The sequence below is a fragment of the Aspergillus karnatakaensis genome (genome assembly GCF_047715665.1).
Source record: "Aspergillus karnatakaensis strain CBS 102800 unplaced genomic scaffold BJY04scaffold_56, whole genome shotgun sequence".
In the NCBI taxonomy this organism is placed as follows: Eukaryota; Fungi; Ascomycota; class Eurotiomycetes; order Eurotiales; family Aspergillaceae; genus Aspergillus; species Aspergillus karnatakaensis.
Window position 1 is genome coordinate 96,882 of NW_027395768.1, and position 17,733 is coordinate 114,614.

General features: G+C 51.5%; 8 protein-coding genes across 8 annotated transcripts; 4 read left to right on the plus strand and 4 right to left on the minus strand.

The window, feature by feature from the left end:
• Positions 1 to 6: 6 nt before the first annotated feature.
• BJY04DRAFT_128618 (major facilitator superfamily domain-containing protein) lies at positions 7 to 2,100 on the minus strand. The gene is made up of 6 exons (XM_073708447.1): positions 1,271 to 2,100; positions 1,012 to 1,219; positions 754 to 960; positions 569 to 703; positions 309 to 518; positions 7 to 260 (listed from the first exon to the last, which is right to left on the minus strand). The coding sequence occupies exons 1-6, from the start codon at positions 1,910 to 1,912 to the stop codon at positions 121 to 123; spliced, it is 1,542 nt and encodes a 513-aa protein (XP_073567199.1). The 5' UTR covers positions 1,913 to 2,100; the 3' UTR covers positions 7 to 120.
• Positions 2,101 to 2,890, minus strand: BJY04DRAFT_128617 (uncharacterized protein). The gene has a single exon (XM_073708446.1). The coding sequence runs from the start codon at positions 2,788 to 2,790 to the stop codon at positions 2,290 to 2,292; it is 501 nt and encodes a 166-aa protein (XP_073567200.1). The 5' UTR covers positions 2,791 to 2,890; the 3' UTR covers positions 2,101 to 2,289.
• Positions 2,891 to 4,038: 1,148 nt separating this feature from the next.
• Positions 4,039 to 6,174, plus strand: BJY04DRAFT_198279 (putative alpha-1,3-mannosyltransferase). The gene is made up of 2 exons (XM_073712592.1): positions 4,039 to 5,594; positions 5,645 to 6,174. Exons 1-2 carry the CDS (start codon positions 4,184 to 4,186, stop codon positions 6,124 to 6,126), a joined length of 1,893 nt encoding a protein of 630 aa, XP_073567201.1. The 5' UTR covers positions 4,039 to 4,183; the 3' UTR covers positions 6,127 to 6,174.
• Positions 6,175 to 6,281: 107 nt separating this feature from the next.
• On the plus strand, positions 6,282 to 8,413 carry BJY04DRAFT_128637 (uncharacterized protein). Its single transcript, XM_073708448.1, has 3 exons — positions 6,282 to 6,634; positions 6,680 to 7,251; positions 7,306 to 8,413. Exons 1-3 carry the CDS (start codon positions 6,456 to 6,458, stop codon positions 8,235 to 8,237), a joined length of 1,683 nt encoding a protein of 560 aa, XP_073567202.1. The 5' UTR covers positions 6,282 to 6,455; the 3' UTR covers positions 8,238 to 8,413.
• A 336-nt stretch (positions 8,414 to 8,749) lies between these two features.
• On the plus strand, positions 8,750 to 9,184 carry BJY04DRAFT_222137 (MAPEG family protein; the record flags this gene model as incomplete). Its single annotated transcript, XM_073717310.1, has 1 exon — positions 8,750 to 9,184. The coding sequence occupies one exon, from the start codon at positions 8,750 to 8,752 to the stop codon at positions 9,182 to 9,184; it is 435 nt and encodes a 144-aa protein (XP_073567203.1).
• Positions 9,185 to 9,249: 65 nt separating this feature from the next.
• BJY04DRAFT_198284 (RTA1 domain-containing protein) lies at positions 9,250 to 10,244 on the minus strand. The gene is made up of 2 exons (XM_073712593.1): positions 10,036 to 10,244; positions 9,250 to 9,985 (listed from the first exon to the last, which is right to left on the minus strand). The coding sequence occupies exons 1-2, from the start codon at positions 10,181 to 10,183 to the stop codon at positions 9,270 to 9,272; spliced, it is 864 nt and encodes a 287-aa protein (XP_073567204.1). The 5' UTR covers positions 10,184 to 10,244; the 3' UTR covers positions 9,250 to 9,269.
• A 555-nt stretch (positions 10,245 to 10,799) lies between these two features.
• On the plus strand, positions 10,800 to 11,768 carry BJY04DRAFT_230691 (RTA1 domain-containing protein; the record flags this gene model as incomplete). The annotated part of the gene is made up of 3 exons (XM_073719347.1): positions 10,800 to 10,947; positions 11,012 to 11,260; positions 11,323 to 11,768. The coding sequence occupies 3 exons, from the start codon at positions 10,800 to 10,802 to the stop codon at positions 11,766 to 11,768; spliced, it is 843 nt and encodes a 280-aa protein (XP_073567205.1).
• A 445-nt stretch (positions 11,769 to 12,213) lies between these two features.
• On the minus strand, positions 12,214 to 14,272 carry BJY04DRAFT_209984 (uncharacterized protein; the record flags this gene model as incomplete). The annotated part of the gene is made up of 5 exons (XM_073714194.1): positions 12,214 to 12,339; positions 12,376 to 12,570; positions 12,600 to 12,796; positions 12,835 to 14,130; positions 14,194 to 14,272. 5 exons carry the CDS (start codon positions 14,270 to 14,272, stop codon positions 12,214 to 12,216), a joined length of 1,893 nt encoding a protein of 630 aa, XP_073567206.1.
• Between the last annotated feature and the right edge of the window lie 3,461 nt (positions 14,273 to 17,733).

Genomic DNA, 17,733 nt, shown 5'->3' on the forward strand with positions numbered 1-17,733 from the left:
ATGAAGACCGTTTTGTATTATGTTCAAACAGAACTATATAGCTCAGAAAGCCGCGTCATGAGCAAAAGAGAGTCTTTCATCATCTGTGGACAGTGTGGACAAACTCCTTGGTAATTATGTCTAGTACTTGTACTTGAAGTGAATATTCTCGCGATCCGTCATATCAGCCTCCGCATTCAACTTTCCAAGACGCTCACTTTCCTCCTCTGAGATCCCTTGCTCGGCGATGATCTTCGCGCGCCTTTTGTTCTCCCAGATATCTAACCCAGATCAGTACTGTCCGGCATAAAGGATGCTACAAAACTCACAATAGAACCGCCAAGCACCCATTGAACAGAACTCGACAAAGTACAGAACACCACACGCGGTAATGCCTCGGACATACTTCGGGGCATCTGACGCGACAAACATCTGTGCGCCAACAGCATTTCCGACACAGTACGCGATGAAAAGAATAGTCGAGACGACAGTCTTCTTAGTTCGGCCTGCGATGTTGGAAGGGAGGAAGGTCCAGATCACTGTATATTTGTTAGCACGCCATAATATTGGAAGGTAGCTATCAACCCACTCAATCCTGGCAAGGTGCCAAAGACCTGCATGATGTACATCCCCCACCGCGTCCACTGCATCCTGTCGGTTGGGAGCTGCGAGAGCGCTATCATTCCAGTGAAGGCTGGAACAAGGGAAAACATCATAAAGAAGACTAAGGATGTTAGACTTGGTTGGAACTCGGCGAGGTACACTTAGACTTACAGCGTAGGTTGGGAGTCTTCAGCGTAACAAAGCCGACTATCAAGAACCAACAGATACTGATAGAATAGTACGGGGTAGACCCCTTGAGTAACGTCTCAAGCGAGCTGAATCCGAACGATTGCCAGATCAGCTTGGAAAAGGTCGTGTTGGCGCCATTGGGCAGGGCATTGATGATGGTGACGAAGAAAAAGAAATAAGTCTGCGGGTCTGTTGGGTGTTAGCAGTGGTGGCGGGCGGATAGAGGGCGAAGGGATGTACCAGCGAAGGTAGACCAGACTTGATCCCACTTGAACTCGGACCTCTTCTCACGATCGGAACCGGTTTGGTTGGCCATGACACGGGCAATGGCTGCGCGCTTCTCCTCCTCACTCAGCCATCGGACTTCTCGTGGCGTCCCCAGGATGAACCATGTAAAAATCCCGCAGGTGATAGTCAAGGCGCCGAGGAAGAATGAAATCGCTTTCCACTAGAGCCATAATTTAGCGCGATCCACTGTAGGAGTTAGAGAAATACCCACTGCAGCAAGACCATCTGGATTCTTCTGGGCATGCAGCCCAATGCCGTACATACTCAGACCCGTGATGATGTTCATTCCGGCGTTAGACGTTCCCCAGATGAGAGAGCGGAGGGTGTGCTCCTGGGACGTATACCAAGAACCAGTGATCAACATAAAGGTCGGCGAGATAGTACACTCCAACGCACCCTGCAGCGTGCGCAGGACCATAAGATGGGCAAAGTTCTTTGCAAAAGCAATACATAGGACGACCACGCCCCACGAAATCATGACGATGGAGAGGAACCTCCCTGTATGAAACTTCTGGATCAACCAGTTTCCGGGAAACTCGCACACCATGTATGATAGGTAGAAGACGGTGCTCAACCAGTTGAATTGGTCGCCGACTAGGTTTGTGTCCTCTCGAATGCCAAAGACAGCCTGCACGCTGAGGGAGGTCTTGTCGGCCTGCTGCGTGCCGTAACAGAACCACATGAGCGGTAGCAGCCATAGATCGATCTTCCAACGTAGTCTCCGTAGGTAGCGATCGGAGTATTCAGGGGCAATATCGAGGACGCCGGCGTCGACATCGTCGATTTTGTCGGCGGCGGCCAGTTCGATGGTGTTCTTGTCGTCGGGAGCGAGTTCTTTGGTAGTTTGCGACATGATGGATGATTGTCAAGATTGTTGTCCCTTCAGACCTAGGAGGATAGACTCGAACTTGTATATGGAGTGCTAGTGGCAAACGATCTATCGTGGTTTGCGGGAGTATCACGGCCGGCTCTCATCCCGCCGCCGGGGGCTGATAGAGGTTACTCCACATTCCTGATAACCCCAGAGATAACCTGCCATTGACATCGTGGCGGATATCACTTTTGAGTCCGACTAGATAAGCCGGACTTATATTTGATACCCACAGACACAAGCCAGCCTGTAGGAGATGATATCATGGCTTCAAGCCTCGTAGCACCTACAGTCCGTGGAGAGAATGATAGCTCAATTACTCAATGCTTAGGTTGGCTGCAAGGATTTCCCTCTTCGCTCTAGCTGTATCTGTCTTCCTTTTGTCTGTGAGCATTTACTTCCTGTCTCGTCTTCTCCGATTTCCCAAAATGCAGCAATCCCACAAATATGGGTCGTAGTCGATGCCAACCGACATACGTTCGGAGGGACCTGGAGAAAGGGATGAACGACTCTTCACTAGAAGGCTTTCGGTTGGTACCGTGGTTCAAATGCAATGCCCTGCTGGAAAGATGATCACAACTGCGGGCTAGTAGTTTATGGCAGTAGAGGCGATGCGATGCAAGTTGTGCATCTCCTTGGTCAAGCATCTTTGCGGAACTCCTTTGGTATAAATCCTCCAGAGGAATTTGAATGTCCGTTGAAGCGCGCATAGGGCTTCTGTACGGCGCTCTTGCAGGGGCAAGCGTCGCAGTCTTGCATTCTCTTAGGATTATTATCGCTGACCGAAATGTAAGCATGGAGCGAGAAGCAGCCCAAGACGTAGACGAAGCTGTCAAGAGATCTCGTCTTGAATGCCCCATAGCAACATTGATGCAGCAGAGCAGCACTCTGTGCGCCGATGATCTGGAGCCCTGAAATCCCCTGCGATGGCAAAGGCTTCGCCAGGGTAGAGCCTACCATCTCTCAATCAGGCTAGTCGCATTGTTGGTCTGGAGAATGCTCAGGTGCACACGCCATGTGGAACAGACGCCCGAAAGACGGATCGCCAGGGCAATAAAGTATCAGACTGAGAATAATGTTCTTCCTGTGATAGTCACATACGACGTGATAACCCCGCTGGTGCCAGCGTATAATCCTAGCCGGTTGTTGTAGGACAGCGTCGCTTCGAGAGAATAGACCTGGGGTGAGCCGTCTGTATGGATGTTTTGTGCAAATCGAAGTCTCTGCTGTGGCAACCTTTAATCTCGGAGGATTTAGTATCTGCACACAAGCTTACTAGACAATACATATATATGCCCAGCCCAGTGGACGATGATTCAGAGATGGAGCCGCTTGTGACCAATGCAGGGGTAATCATCTAACTTCACAGCGCTGCATAATTGAGCCACACCGGCATAGCTCAAACCGGGAGTACTAACAAGACAGTTAATGCAATTATCGCTCTGTCAGAGAGGGTTCGACCTTGACCAATCCGTCGCTGGCTTGCGATGCGGCTGAAGTGCCTCACCGCAAACTCCGACGCCAACCGGACTTCCGCGGCCCTGGAAGAGGGTAGCCCTTCTGGTTCTCTGAAGGATACGTACCCTTAGTTGGCCAATTTCTCGTGCAGCCATGGGACGACATGACCAGACCATAGCCGAGACTCGAGCGCAGGATCAATACGAGGGGTGAGACACCTCGTCAAAATCACACGTTCACACCCCGTAGTCTAGCCACACAATCAGTCCAGTTTACATCGCAGTGTGTACCTAAAATGGAGAAGAGTTAATTGCAAGTCCAGCCCTGCAAAATGCCCGTGGAAGCCCGGGGCGACCCTTTCGGCACGGAATCAGCCATAAGCACGAGATGAATGTGATTACCACCCAAGGCCAACCCCGCAGGGCTCTTAATTACAGACCCTTGAGAAAGCGAGCGAGGAAAGCGAGCGACAGGCGGCCATTCGTCGGGGTTTTGGCTGCGCAGGATCGAGCCCTGGTCGTCACAAGAGTTGATTGGCCCAGCGACCTGCGTGTCTCAGAGCTAGTGAACAGTAATACTGATTAGCCTATGCGATATTATTAAATGCCCAGGCCGACAGCTTCATGGATACGTGGGCTGTCCGGCTGTCTCGTGTTCGAGAGTCTTTCTCCCTTTTACACTGATTTGGGTCTGTGACGTGTTCTTCACGCTGGATGATGTTCTGGCGAGGACCGAGTTGGGAGTGACCAGCAACAGAACCCCGCGATACCTGTTTATTCCTCTATTCGAACAGTCATGGACAGCATGTTAAGCCCGCGGAAAGTTCATTCCAGCCCAGGGCGAGGATACGATCTCGAGAAGTTCCCTACAATCGAGACGACCGAGTGGCGACGACCGAACAAGAAGCGACGACGGCGAACGATTGCTTCGCAGATCTTGTTCTGTGTTCTTGGGCTATGGGCGCTATACCTCTTCTTCAGCCCTACAGAGATATCGCAGCAAAAGATCCTCGTGAAGAATCCGCTGGAAACGACAGCCGACCCGGTCGTGTCTGGTGGCGAAGAGCAACATCCGCTTGCACAAAATATCACGCAATCAGAAGTTACATCAGACGTTGAAGATGCTAAAGACGAGAAGAACGATGCGACGACACAACTCCAGCCCGTGAAGCCAACAACCAAGCTGCCAGGATGGCACAACACGGACCTTGTGACATCACTGAACCAGTTATTCTCGACTCTCCCCGACGAACTCCAGGTGGAGAACCTCCTGCGACCGATCGAAACAACCGGCGAAGCAAGACTACGCGAGTTGGGTCTGAGGAGTCGATACTACAAAAGCATGTTCGACGCCTGGGAGCGGGTGCACCTGGTGTCAGGAGAAGATGACAACGCGCTCTACATCCGCGACGAGATTATCCAATACCTGCAACAGCACACGGATGTATCAAAAGAACTAGGGATGAGCGTGACAGAGGCAATGCGCTCGTACGAGACATACCGGTCGACATTTACTGAGCTGTCGGCACTCCTGTTCCCGTGGACAGCACCATACTACCCCGACCACACCCACCTACACGCCCAATTCTACGGCGCCGGACGTGGCATCGTCTTTCTGGCAGGAGACGACCAAGCCCCGTTCCTACTCACGTCGATCCCTGTTATTCGAGACCTCGGCTGCAACCTCCCGATTGAAGTCTTCTACCTCGGCGACCGCGACCTCAGCGAGAGTGTGCGTGCTGAGCTAGAAGCCCTCCCCGGAGTGACAGCGCGCGACATCAGCCAGATGGTCAACGACAAAGGCTGGAAGCTCGCAGGGTGGGCGGGCAAGCCGTTCGCGATCCTCTTCGCCAGTTTCCGCGAGGTGATCTTCATCGACGCGGACTCGTTATTCTTCCAAAACCCGCAGTCGCTGTTTGCCGATGAGGCGTACCATGAGACCGGGGCGCTTTTCTTCAAGGATCGGATCATCATGCCGCAGTCGAAGCGGAAGTGGTTGCAGGATGTGCTACCGAAGCCGATCTCGGAGAAGGTTCTTGAGAGTCGGTTCTGGACTGGTGCGAGCGGGCATATGCAGGAGTCGGGGGTTGTGGTGGTGGATAAGTGGAGGCATTTCGTGGCGCTGCTGTTGGTGACGAGGATGAATGGGCCGGATCGCGATGGGAATGCGGGGAAGAATATCGTGGGGGTTTATGATATGGTATACGGTAAGAGTCCTGGATCTAGATGATGAAAGGCAGCCACTGACAGGATGCAGGAGATAAAGAGACCTTCTGGCTGGGATGGGAACTCGCCGGGGACACCGACTACGCCTTCCACGACGGCGACGCGGGTATCATGGGGATCTTAGAGAAGGCTGGCAGTGAATATCTCGCCAGCTCAGATACCAACAGCGAAGATGCAGAGGGCGCGAATATCGACGAGAGAGAACCAGACAACTACACCATCTGCGCACCGCAACTGCTCCATCTCGACCGCGACGGGCGTCCCCTGTGGTTCAATGGCTGGCTACTACCGAATAAATATAACAAGAAGGCACGAGAACCGACCAAGTTCGAAGCGTTCTTGCGGGAACCGAGAGAGGCGAGGGAGCCTGATGCGTGGCAGTTGCATGAGCACAATATCTGCTGCTTGACATCAGAGTACAAGTCGGAGTTCACGAGGGATGAGATGGAGGTGATGGATCGCATTATTGCCAGCGGGAGGAAGGTTGGCGCGTTGGCGAAGGAGAAATCATAACAATCATGTTAGATACCCAGACAGGAATGAGCAATATAGATTGTGTGGTAAGCCCTGTGTAACTAGCTGCTTGGCAGCTGCATGTTTCAGCCTTTGGCGTCATTCGCAGAACTCGTAGCCTGACAACGAAACCTCTCTCAGCAAAAACAACACACCATGACCTCGGAAAAGCCTGCCCTATCGAAGGGCTCTATCGAGTACGTCCTACTTAAGCCCAAGCATGCTTGCAGCCGTAATTAATCCACTCTAGAATCATCACCAACGACCCAGGAAACGCCTACAAGAGGCTAGCCACAGCCCCGATCCTGCAATGCCTGCAGATAAAAGAGATGCACAGCGACAGTCCCTCAGCGCACCAAAGATATGACGTGGTATTTGGTGACGGGGTGCACTTCGTCCACACACTCCCCATCCGATCCGTCCTCCCGCTTGTCAAGGAGGGCAAGCTCGTCAAGGGCTGCATCTGCCGCATCAACGAAGTCTATCCGCACATCCTTAGGGAGAAACCGTAAGTCCGAACAGACTCTATCATCTGTTATATCTAACCGGACAGAATCTGGGTCATCCACCATCTACATGTGTTGGAATATCTCGGCATTCATGAAAGGATTGGAATCATCGACCCCAAGACCGCCCAGGTGCCCATCACGTCGTGGAAAGCCAAGTACGCGTGGTCCATCCCGTTTACCCCGGGGTACGGATTGCCGTACGAGCTGCCAATCGCAAAATTCCCACCGGAAATTGTCAGCATCATTGTGTCGTATCTTGAGCCAGCGGATAAACTGAAGCTCGCGCGGACGTGCAAGCAGCTTCACTCCCTCGTCGGAACATCGCTGTACTCCGTCGTCAGGTTAAATGGCAAGGAAGCACTGGCTAAGTTTGAGAGAGCCGTGCAACCGAAACCGGCTCTATGCGCGAGTGTTCGCTATCTCAGGTTTGAAGGGGACCTCTGCGGCTGTGGCGAGGGGTCTGAGGATGTGTACACTTACCCCGACTTTAATCTGTTCCCGCGACTACGCGAGCTGGAGTTTGAGCCAGAAAACGAGGTTATCAAGGAGTGTCCGTTGATCCTGCCGGTGCTGTATGAGATTGTCAACAGCAGCATGATGCAGTCGCTTAGAAAGGGTACGCAGCTTCACGGGAAGTATTTGTTTCAAATATACTAACCTGTGCGGCTAGTAAATATCGCATTGAAGTACTATCAAAAACGGCTTCTATCTGAGAAAGCCTCAGACCAACTGTTTAAGTCATTTTTCGCGCTGTGCTCCGCCCCATTGATCGAGGACATCAAGTTTTTCTACGTCCCACGCGAAACAACAGAGCGATACCAAAACACCCGCTTTGATGTAGCATTGCAGGATCCGCCAAAGATCACCAAGACGAAATGCACCAGGCTAAACAGCCTGACAGTCCACTTCAACGGCCTCCCTCTCTCATGGCTATCGACTGTCCTCAAACTCCCCGAAAACCTCCAGACGCTCTCGCTCGGCATCTCCCACCGCTACGACCATGGTAGGTCGGCAATGGCACTCGAGAAGGCTATCGCACCCGTCGCCAGCACACTTACAGGCCTGCGACTCCTAGCATGCGACGAAAACCCAGGCGAGACACCGGCGTCCACAGGTGTACGCTTCAGCAGCGCGGGTTTGACACAGTTTCCCAGCCTGCGCATCGTCGAGCTCCCGAGCACCTTTCTTGTACACTCGCAAGGGTTCAGCGAGAGCAACCCCTGGTTCCCACCATCGATGACAACATTAAGTATCCTCGACACGCAGATCCGCGAGCGACTACCGCCGAAATCGCTCGGCGACGCTCCAGAACTAGAAAACAGACCATATTTTAGATTCGACACATGGACGGCAAATTGCTTAGCGGGGGTATGTAAAGTGCTGCACACAATCCCGCTGTTGGATACCTTGACGGTGATCAGGGAGAGCCATAAGGATGTGACGACGGATCGTCCATTCAATGCGCAGCGACCGCCGATTTTTCTGCTAGGGAAGGAGCTGCAGGCGCTTGTCGATCGGGGGGTGCGGATGTTTTTGGAGATGGGCTCGTATGATTTGGAGGTGGAGGTGAAGGTGATGAATGATCCGAGGATGGATCCTTAGACGAGGGAGCGCTCATGATACATCAGCCTCGGTTAGGTAGCTACATGAAGGCAGACATATTATGATTATCCGCCCTTATATTCTTTCCAATAGCACTCAACTACCGGGATATATGGGGCTTTATGAGAGCTGTCGCATTTGTCGGGGTTGGCGGGGTTGGCGGGTTTTCAGTTGGCGGAGACAAAAGCACAGCGCCGCAGTACTCCGCACCTCGGGAGGAGTGATATCTTGCTATTTTGTGACTTATAATAAAAAGCACCAATTGCTGTACGGAGGTCCGGAGTCCGAGGCTTCGTCCGATGGAGATAGAGCGGGATTGCGGGATCCTTCAGGTACTGCGAGGGGGTCGATTGGTCCTTTTTGCGAGGGGCTGGACTCTTGCAGCCATTTCTCACAAAGGTTGCTACCTACGCCGACTGTTTTTGTACGGGGTACCTCTCCGCGATAAAAGCCTCGTATTCCTGCCCCAACCCTCCAAATTCTTCAACAACTACACACTATACTGTACCAACATGTCCTCCCACATTCCCAGCATCCTGCAACCCATCATCGCCCTCAACGGGTGGACCTTCGTGATGGAAATCTGGATGTACGCGACGCGCATCCCCGTCTTCGCCAAACTGAAAGAAGCCGGCGATCCCACCACCACCCGCGCCGAGCTCGACACCAAGACCCCTCCCTCCGTCCGCTGGAAGGCCGACAACTACAACCACCTCTTCGAGCAACCGACCCAATTCTACGCCGTCGCGCTGGCACTCGCGATCGCCCGAAAGGGCGAAGATAACCCCGTCGACACGAAGCTGGCGTGGGCGTATGTGGGGATCCGCGTGCTGCACAGTTTCATCCAGAGCACGAACAACAAGGTCATGGCGCGGTTTATGGTCTTCCTGGTTAGCTCGAGCGTTTTAGCCGTTTTGACAGGGAGGGCGGCGACTTTGGTTTTCTGATGGGAGGGATTGATGGAGTTACATGCCTATCGGCGTTCATAGTATATATCAGAGTCATGAAGGCATAATACGATCAAGTCAAAGCTCAAACACGGTGCTCCTCCTCCATCTCCCTCGACAGCTGTTCAACCTTCCGGACCGCAACAACCTTGGCGAAATACTTCTCTCCCCGCCCAAGCGCACTATTCACCTCACTCGGATGGATCCAGTTCAGCGTAAGAAGCACAATAAACATCAGCAGCGCGTCAAAGACATAGATAAACACCTCCTGCCGCATCATATACGAGTCGTACCCCATGAGATACTCGACGACGCGAATCACCGACCGAACAAGAATCAGCACGCTGGTAAAGCACAGCGCTAGCATATGACGGCGCCAAATCCTCGTAAGCTCCGGCGAGACCACAACGCGTCTGCGCGCCATGCGAACCTCAAAAACGATTGCCGTGACAACGAAAAACGCGAAGAAGATGATCTGCACGAATAAACCGCCAACAATAATCTTCTCGCCGGTGTCGGCGCTCGTCTCGTCCTTGACCATGATTCCCGCGCCGGAGGCCTGCATGAGGAAGGATAGAACGTCTCCAGTTACGAAGAGTTTCGTCAGGAATTTGAGTCGGATGATGGAGCATTTCTCGGCGTCGAGCATGGCGATGATCCGGCCGAGAATCATGTATATGCTAGCGGCTAGGAAGGCGGGGGCGATCAGGATAAGGGCGCTTTGCATCACGTAGGGGCCCTTGGTGAAGTCGGGGGCTTCGACTGAGGAGAGGACGCGGCCGATGTAGCCGATTGTTTCCACTATATTGGTATGTTAGAGAGGATAATATGGTGCGAGGCGTCAGACGTACAGGCACCGCCAATGGCGAAGGGGATCATGAACCATGTCTTCGTTCGGATAAGCTGATACAGGTGTAGGATAGTACAGACGCCAAAGAGACCGGCGAAGATGCCTCCGGCTGCAGCGGAGGGGGTGTAGTAGTAGAAAGTAAACTCCATCTTGTTGGCTCGGGGGTGGTAGGTTGAATTGATAGACAAGTTTCTCCTCTGAGAGTTTCGCGCCAGTCTTCAGATCAATCTCGAATTACCACCTCAGCACAGGACAAGAGGGTCTTTAAATAGAAGATCCTTACAAGACCCTGGCCATGGAGAATTCGAAAATTGCTACTACAGCCCTCTACCATGTATTGCCAGTCAGGCAACCCCATTTACTAACTAGTATGAGTGGGTCTCGTTCTCGTACCGATAACTCCTTGCAGGGAGTGCTCCAGAATGCCAGCTGGGCGGAGGCTTGATTGGAAGCTTATTGGATCCACTTCTCTTTTTCTCTTGCATTACCTCTTTCGGATGCTGCACCGTTTCACCCTGTTGTCTGGTTGCTCATACGCCGTATCCCACCCCTATTGCAGTTACTGTCAGGTCCAGCCTATTTTAGGCGTGTGGCCATACACCCTAATCTCAAAAATTAGTCTAACATGTTGTTTCGAAGCTCCACTTAGACGTGAAGGAAGAAAATAAACATGGGCATCGTGGGGGCATATATATACGGTGGCCGCAGACATTGCCATCTCAGCCATAACGACCTCAGCTTCACCCAGCACCTCCATCAATCACAATGGCTTACCAGTACTACCACTACAACCCCTCTCAGGGCGCCGCCATCCCCTTCGCTGCCCTCTTCGCTCTCACAACAGTCCTGCACATCTGGCAGATGATCCGCGCACGAACGTGGTACATGACTCCATTCATCGTCGGAGGTGTCTGTAAGTCCCACACTGTCCCTCAAACTCTCAGAGAATTCCATCTTCTAACCACGATGACCTCAAGTCGAAGCAATCGGCTACCTCTGCAGATTCATCAGCGCAACCGAAACCCCAGACTGGACCATGAAACCATTCATCGGACAGAGCGTGCTCATCCTCCTCGGACCCGCCCTCTTCGCAGCCTCAATCTACATGCTCCTCGGACGAATCATCCGGATCCTAAACGCCGCGTCCCTCTCGCCGATCCGCCCGACCTGGCTCACAAAGATATTTGTCGCCGGCGACGTCATCTCCTTCCTGCTCCAGAGCGGTGGTATGTCTCTCCTCTCCTGCCACGACTCTCAATGGAAAGTCCACAGCGTTAACAAATTGCAGGCGGCGGAATGCAAGCAAGCGCCAAAGACGCCGAAAAGGCCGACATGGGCGAGAAGATGATCCTGGGCGGCCTGTTCGTGCAAATCCTCTTCTTCGGCGTGTTCATCGTCGTCTCGATAATCTTCCACCGCCGGATGCTCTCAACGCCCATGCACCACTCCGGCACCAGCATCCCCTGGAGCAAGTACCTGAAGATTCTGTACGTGGTCAGCGTGCTGATTATGGTCCGGTCCGTGTTCCGGGTTGCAGAGTATGCGCAGGGCAAGGGCGGGTACTTGCAGAGCAAGGAGGTGTTTATCTATGCGTTGGACGCGGCGTTGATGCTGGCTTGCTGTGTGATTTTGAATATTTGGCATCCCGGGAATATTGTGAATGGGCGAGTGGAGGCGTATAAGCAGCCGGAGGATTTGGAGATGTTGGCGGGTCATCAGAGGTCGAATTTCTGAGCTTTGTTGTGTGGGATGGGGTTGATTTGGAGGTCGTAATTGTTTTCAGGGTATGTGATCATAACGGGTAGTGCATATAGAGTGTATAATATGGTTGACTTGTATTTGTCTCGTGATTGAGAACACGCTTATGCCCGATATAACGCTGCGCCTAGACTTAGTCAATATACAGACGCTGGAATCTCCACAGCTACCCGCATCGATTCTTCAGGCATGCTGCCAGATCTCAAGGAACCATAGCTTCTTTTTGTCTCTAGGTCTTGGTATCGTACCGGAATACCATTCGCTTCAGTGTTTGCAGTTTGAATGGAACAAAAGATACTCGAGGATATGCGTAATCGGGGTACACAAACAAGGCACGAGGGCCGACATCATTCCACTAAGAGTTTGTTAGGAGTACTTGCTCACTACCGGGAGATGACGGAGATCAATAATCGGAATGAAATCACTCGACGGCCAGGGGTCCAAAGAGGTCAGGGTCAAAGCCACAAGCCCCTGCCACAAATTTGAATTCACGATCATTGCGACAGGCACTCAATGCAGAATACTCTGTAGCGTATACTTTTTGAAACTCGCCATTTCCAGCTCAGTCATCCTGGTCCCGCACATAATTGAATATACAAAGAAGGGCAGCCCTGACACCAGGAACGGCGCCGGTGCGCTCTAGATAGTTGCGTGTAACAGGGGGCCACTCAACATCCTGGTCGACAGCTTGTAGTATATTCTCAATCGAGGGGGCGGTATTCGACTCGAGACACTCGCGCATGCGGGAAAAGATATTTTCATATCCTTGGCGCAAGGACTTGTTCGTTTTTTGAACTTGTTTTGCACGTCGTCAGCCACATATCTTATCCAGATATCATTGAACAGGACCCATAGCCGGCCATCATCGATGTTCCACGATAGAAAATCATGTAGCTCTCTGGCTTCGTAGAGCAAGGCTAGCTTCATTCGGGGCGAGAGGAACCCTCCAATACACTGACCACAGGTGCACCCAAATTTCAAGCGAGAGGTAGAGAGCCCCGGGTCTTCATGAGTAGGAGTCAAATCAAGCAAGGTGAGGCACTCCACCGCGGCAGAAGGAATCCCCGGAAGCTGTCTGAGACATGCACATTCATCATGGGGAATTGCCGTTTCGTTCGGAGATCTTCCAGGAAACCTTTGAGCACGTCTAAGGGAGAATCGCCGTGAAGATCACGGACCGTTTTCCATGAAGCTGCAGCATCGACATGAGCTATGAGGCATCTTACGCTTTTAGGTTTCAGATGAAGCGCAAGGGCGTGCAGAAGAGTCCTGTGAGTTCGGTCCACCTGACTGAAGTCGATGTCATCCTCAGTAGCAGCCCACTTGAGGTACTCTACGCACTCCAGATCAGAGAGTGTGGTTGCAGCATGGTGTAGTGGGAAATTCTTCCGCAGCGCTGACAGAGCTCTTTCCTCGATCAGATGTTTCATCTCGAATCGACTGAAATGATCGCTCGTTACTGGTTCATCCTCCTCGTCGTCTAAGGGCTCCTCCTGCGGATCGAAGTCCTTGTCGGATGGGATCAATTTCGTTGAATGGTTGGCGTCAAACAAATATCCGAAACAGGATGAGGATCCGATCCGTCGAAAGCCGAGAGACCTGAAGAATGAAATGGCGGTGTTGACAGCTTGATGATTGATCTCAATTATCTGAGCCTTGGATTTGCCGACGTGCTGAGGCTCAACATCGCTCGTAAGCCACCCTGACCGTAGAATCGCATGGACTGTGCTCAATTTTCGGTACTGTGCAATGGAGCCATAGTTCAAAGCTACCAGTTCGGGAGACGTATCCTCCAATGCCTTTGAGCTATCCTCCGAATATTTCTTCTCGTCGACGAAGAGCTGCCTCACCATCGCGCGACCTAAACCTTTCCTCCGCCACTCCCTGTCGGTGATATGAACATGTTCGATTATCAAGAGTGGCCCGTCGTCAAGCTCGGAGCCCCACGCTCCTGTTCCTCGGTGAACAGGGTGCGACTTGAACTTCTCTTGGAGGAAGCCATACCGGGTAAAAAGTATCCAAGCAATCTGTTCTAGGTCATGGCTGGGTTCGTCCATTTTGCCCCAAAAGTCCGCTGTAATCAGGCCCCGGTATATGAATCGGGCAAGGGCGTAACCGATCGGCTTTCCTTCGTGCGTGCATTCGGCGGTTATTATGTTTTCCCACCTGGTTTCACGTGAAGTCCTGATGGCGATTCTGACAACCCGGTTTGTGCCGCCGTCAGGGGAGAATTCTGTTCCAAGCACGGGAGCTTTGGAGTTGCAGTCAGACTCGGATTTCTCATCCCAGGCGTCCTCGAAGCTATCGAATTCGGCGATCTCGTCGTCAGTGTCGTCACCTGTGGATTCATCATTAGACGCGTGCGTGGCGAAGTCGTCTTTTATTATCTGAGCACGGGGACGATTGCCCTCTGGAGTGGAGGTCACTTCATCGGCATCTCGTTTCCTCTTCGTCCCGGTAGTTTCACGAGTGTTATCCATCGCTTCGGAAGAGGTGGATATCGACGTGGCCGTATGCCCCAAGGAATGGAGGTGCTAATTGAGAAAATGAGAGCTGAGGAAAAGGCCTTTGTAATGTGAGCGCTTGCCATCGTGAGTAAAGAGTCCCGGAATGGCAACGACGAACCTAGACCTTCAGTAGAACAATCACAACAGAGGAAAACCGTTAAGGCGGGCAAGGAAGTTGAGGTTGAAGCTAGAGGCGGGCGCCGTATCTAGTAGGTAGTTCTCATCACCAAGGGATCTGAGGTCTAAACGGCCTTACCAGACGACAACCGGGGCAATAAAGAATGAAGACGAACGGTAGATAGGTTGTAAAGACCAGGGAGGATAAAGCTCGATGAACTAACGCCGGTGGGCGTCGTCAAAGAGCTCTGATTCGACTAATGGAGTGTTGTGGTGGAGAGTGGAACCTGTAAGCGAGAAACTACCCATCTATCTACGGGTGGCACGTGACCCTTCACTTGGCTTTCACTTTTCCATCATTCTAGCTTCCTTGATTCATTCTCGATATCTCTTATGATAGCTAGACATAATTGGGCTTACTGCACTATCTGAGTGCTGTTCGCCAGGCAGTCGGCTTTTTCAGCTTTCTGTAAGCGTCATATTCTGATCAGGGAGAGAAGAATAGGAAGAAGAAGACAAGTCGTCATCATCTTGTTCATCTTTCCATCAAGTCTGGGGGCTGATGGTTCGAGAAAGCAATCTGACTCACGCAAATCTTCCTTGCTCCTATGGCTGTTCTGCTTCTCTTCGAAGGCGACAGTATGTCCCCTTTGTCTGCACCAATCTGCAGCAACTTAGACAGCCACCACCGATGATGAACAGTAGCTTATCCTGACGAGGTGAGCTACATGCATAATACGAGTTAAATGCAGCTTATAGATTAGTGGATTCATCTGGAGGCAATATAAATAACATATCTGATCTGAGTACGCCAGCGCGATTGATACGGACCACATGCTAAACCAACAACCTAGTAGAGTATCATGGAATGTGTTCATACGCATTGATAGGCGCTATGAATTGATGTGCTTTCTCTAGAACTAACTTGACTCATGTCGGCAACGGAGATTGACAATACAAATAATACTATTCGTATGCCATCAATCCACTATATAGCAGCTCTGTGACGGCCTTGAGCCGGATAGTCCAAGTCCGTCTGGGAAATTACCATCAAGCAGCGCCCCTAACGTATGAAAAAGTGCCCATATGTCATGTTCTTCGCCGGAAGGTCCGAGACTTCTATTTCCGGATTCGACGCGACGTGATGCCGCTCTTTGTTCAGTGAATGCTCCCAGACGCATCCGGGAGTAACCGGGACGATGCTGGGTGATTATGCTAAAAACAGAACTTCTTGGATAGTTTCTGGATGTCAACGTTGAACTAGATTTAGCGGACGCCCACGGGAGTGAGGACGCCCCAGGGATTCAGGATTTAGAGGCCCAGGCCCCTAGGCAGGGCCTCTAGGGATGGAGGGATACAGGGGGGACCCGCGGTGGCCCGCTACGACACTGCAGATAGACCACGAAGCTTACAAGGCGCGCAGCCACGACGACAGTCAGAGCCGCCACGACAGCTAGAAACGACCACGCGGAGATCAGGTGCTGGAGACGCTTATTAGAAAGCCTAAAGGAGAGTTCTGGGGGGGTCTAAGCCCCGGAACTAGGTAAGCGCGTAGATTGAAGGACTATGAACGTGGGGGAAGCTTAGAGGGAACGCTGGGGCCTAAGGGGGCTGACTCCGGGGGTAAAAGCCTATATCAAGGCCTAGATTGGAGCTTGGTGCATGCTCATTTGACATTTCTTATGTATGGGACGCGGGATTGTTTATATCTGTATTTAACGGCGTTTTGGCCTCAAGTTCCCCTTCGTTTAACGAAGGCCTGCATAGCCAGATCACCATATTCAGGCTGCATCGGGTATGAACTTGAATTGAATTGAATTGAATTGAACGATGCTGGGTGATCTTTGAGTCCTCCGTGGGTCATCCCTGATTATTCCCCACGTAATTTTCATGTGACCCAGCAGTCCTTTAGCGCCTTGAAATTTGCATACCGCTCGAGTAAAACATGCAATGCCAAGCTCGGTACGTCTGCTTGCGACAACTGGCCCTTTCCTTTATTAGGTCAAATAGATTGGTCCTCACGCCCAGTTCAACTTACAACAATTGACTGGAGCCTACACGTATCATGGCCAGTATATAGCAAGGAGAGCGAAGACGATAATTTGGATTTTGAGGGTAGATTGCCTGCATACTAAAGCAAAGATAGAGATTGAGGTTGGTCGTTGCTGCTGTTTTAGCTGGTGAAGAATCTGACGAGCCTGGAAGAATACTGGCAGGATACCAAGGATGGTCACAAGCATGTATCCTAGCCAGACGGGTATCAGGAAAGTTTCAACCAGGTATCGCCATATGCCTGTTTGCTGGTTCCATCGAGGAAGAAGGAGATTTCTAGCCAAGGTGGCAAGTCCAAATTGGCAATTTACTGCGGGATTATGGAACGATACGAGCTTTCAGAAAGACGACGAGGTGGAAAGGTGGGAAAGAGGAAAGAGGAGGGAAGAAGAAGAGCAGGACTTTCGTGTAATTCTGACTGACCTATTATAGCGTAACTCGGGATATAACTTAAGACTTGCTTTCTGTCCATTCTGACAATCTCTAGACTAGGGTCCAGCTGTCAGATTACCCCATCTAATTTGGTTGCTTGGCTTCGTGTGATATTCGGGCCTTGGTCTTCGCTGGTGGCTTGGTAGCGCTAGAATCACCATTTGTGACCGGAAGACGCACTAGTCACGAAGGATACAATAGACCTACACAGTCACTGCTCGATGGATGACTTATTACTGGCGCCCGGGGGTCAGTTTGGTGTGATAGAAGTGGGACTTACCCGGCCCTACTATGGTTTACAGGGCTTGCCCTTAGAAACACCGCACTCAACTTCCGAGGGGCTGATTGTTGGTCTTAGCCTGTATATCGTACGTTGAACGCGAGGCTACCCAGTCAACACATCGATAATGATTAGTCCCCAGCTGGCATCGATCTTAGTTGAGAAGTATCGGCACCGTAGCTTGCTAGGTATCATACATATATTGTTTTTGCCTCATCTTTCGTCTCCCGGGCCTTGACGCCCCAAGGTACGAAAGAGAGATGGGATAATGTGTCTGTTCGACATATGCTATATCCTAGGACATCAATAGCAGGAGATGAAGCTAATGCCATGAAATACTCGCACGGTAGATACTTCAGGACTGAACGAACAATCCACATAAAATGCATAAACTTTTGTATGTTTCTCTTTCTATTCAACTAAATCTCAAGTGCTTGAATAGCTTCATCACAATGTGCAGACCGCGTTCTGGGGATCATATTTCTCCCGGCATCCTAATTGACCCCTGTCTAGAACGTGGTTCTTTCCTACACCCACGCATATGAAGGTAGAC

Excerpts from the sequence above, each read along its gene's own strand:
- BJY04DRAFT_198284 (XM_073712593.1), bottom strand. The coding sequence starts at position 10,183 with ATGGAGTTTACTTTCTACTACTACACCCCCTCCGCTGCAGCCGGAGGC. Across the intron at positions 9,986-10,035 it reads CTTCGCCATTGGCGGTGCCT|TGGAAACAATCGGCTACATC; the intron begins GTACGTCTGACG and ends ATACCAATATAG.
- BJY04DRAFT_128617 (XM_073708446.1), bottom strand. The coding sequence starts at position 2,790 with ATGGGGCATTCAAGACGAGATCTCTTGACAGCTTCGTCTACGTCTTGG.
- BJY04DRAFT_128637 (XM_073708448.1), top strand. The coding sequence starts at position 6,456 with ATGCACAGCGACAGTCCCTCAGCGCACCAAAGATATGACGTGGTATTT. Across the intron at positions 6,635-6,679 it reads CACATCCTTAGGGAGAAACC|AATCTGGGTCATCCACCATC; the intron begins GTAAGTCCGAAC and ends CTAACCGGACAG. Across the intron at positions 7,252-7,305 it reads GATGCAGTCGCTTAGAAAGG|TAAATATCGCATTGAAGTAC; the intron begins GTACGCAGCTTC and ends CTGTGCGGCTAG.
- BJY04DRAFT_128618 (XM_073708447.1), bottom strand. The coding sequence starts at position 1,912 with ATGTCGCAAACTACCAAAGAACTCGCTCCCGACGACAAGAACACCATC. Across the intron at positions 961-1,011 it reads AGTCTGGTCTACCTTCGCTG|ACCCGCAGACTTATTTCTTT; the intron begins GTACATCCCTTC and ends AACACCCAACAG. Across the intron at positions 519-568 it reads TGGCACCTTGCCAGGATTGA|TGATCTGGACCTTCCTCCCT; the intron begins GTGGGTTGATAG and ends ACAAATATACAG.
- BJY04DRAFT_198279 (XM_073712592.1), top strand. The coding sequence starts at position 4,184 with ATGGACAGCATGTTAAGCCCGCGGAAAGTTCATTCCAGCCCAGGGCGA. Across the intron at positions 5,595-5,644 it reads GGTTTATGATATGGTATACG|GAGATAAAGAGACCTTCTGG; the intron begins GTAAGAGTCCTG and ends GACAGGATGCAG.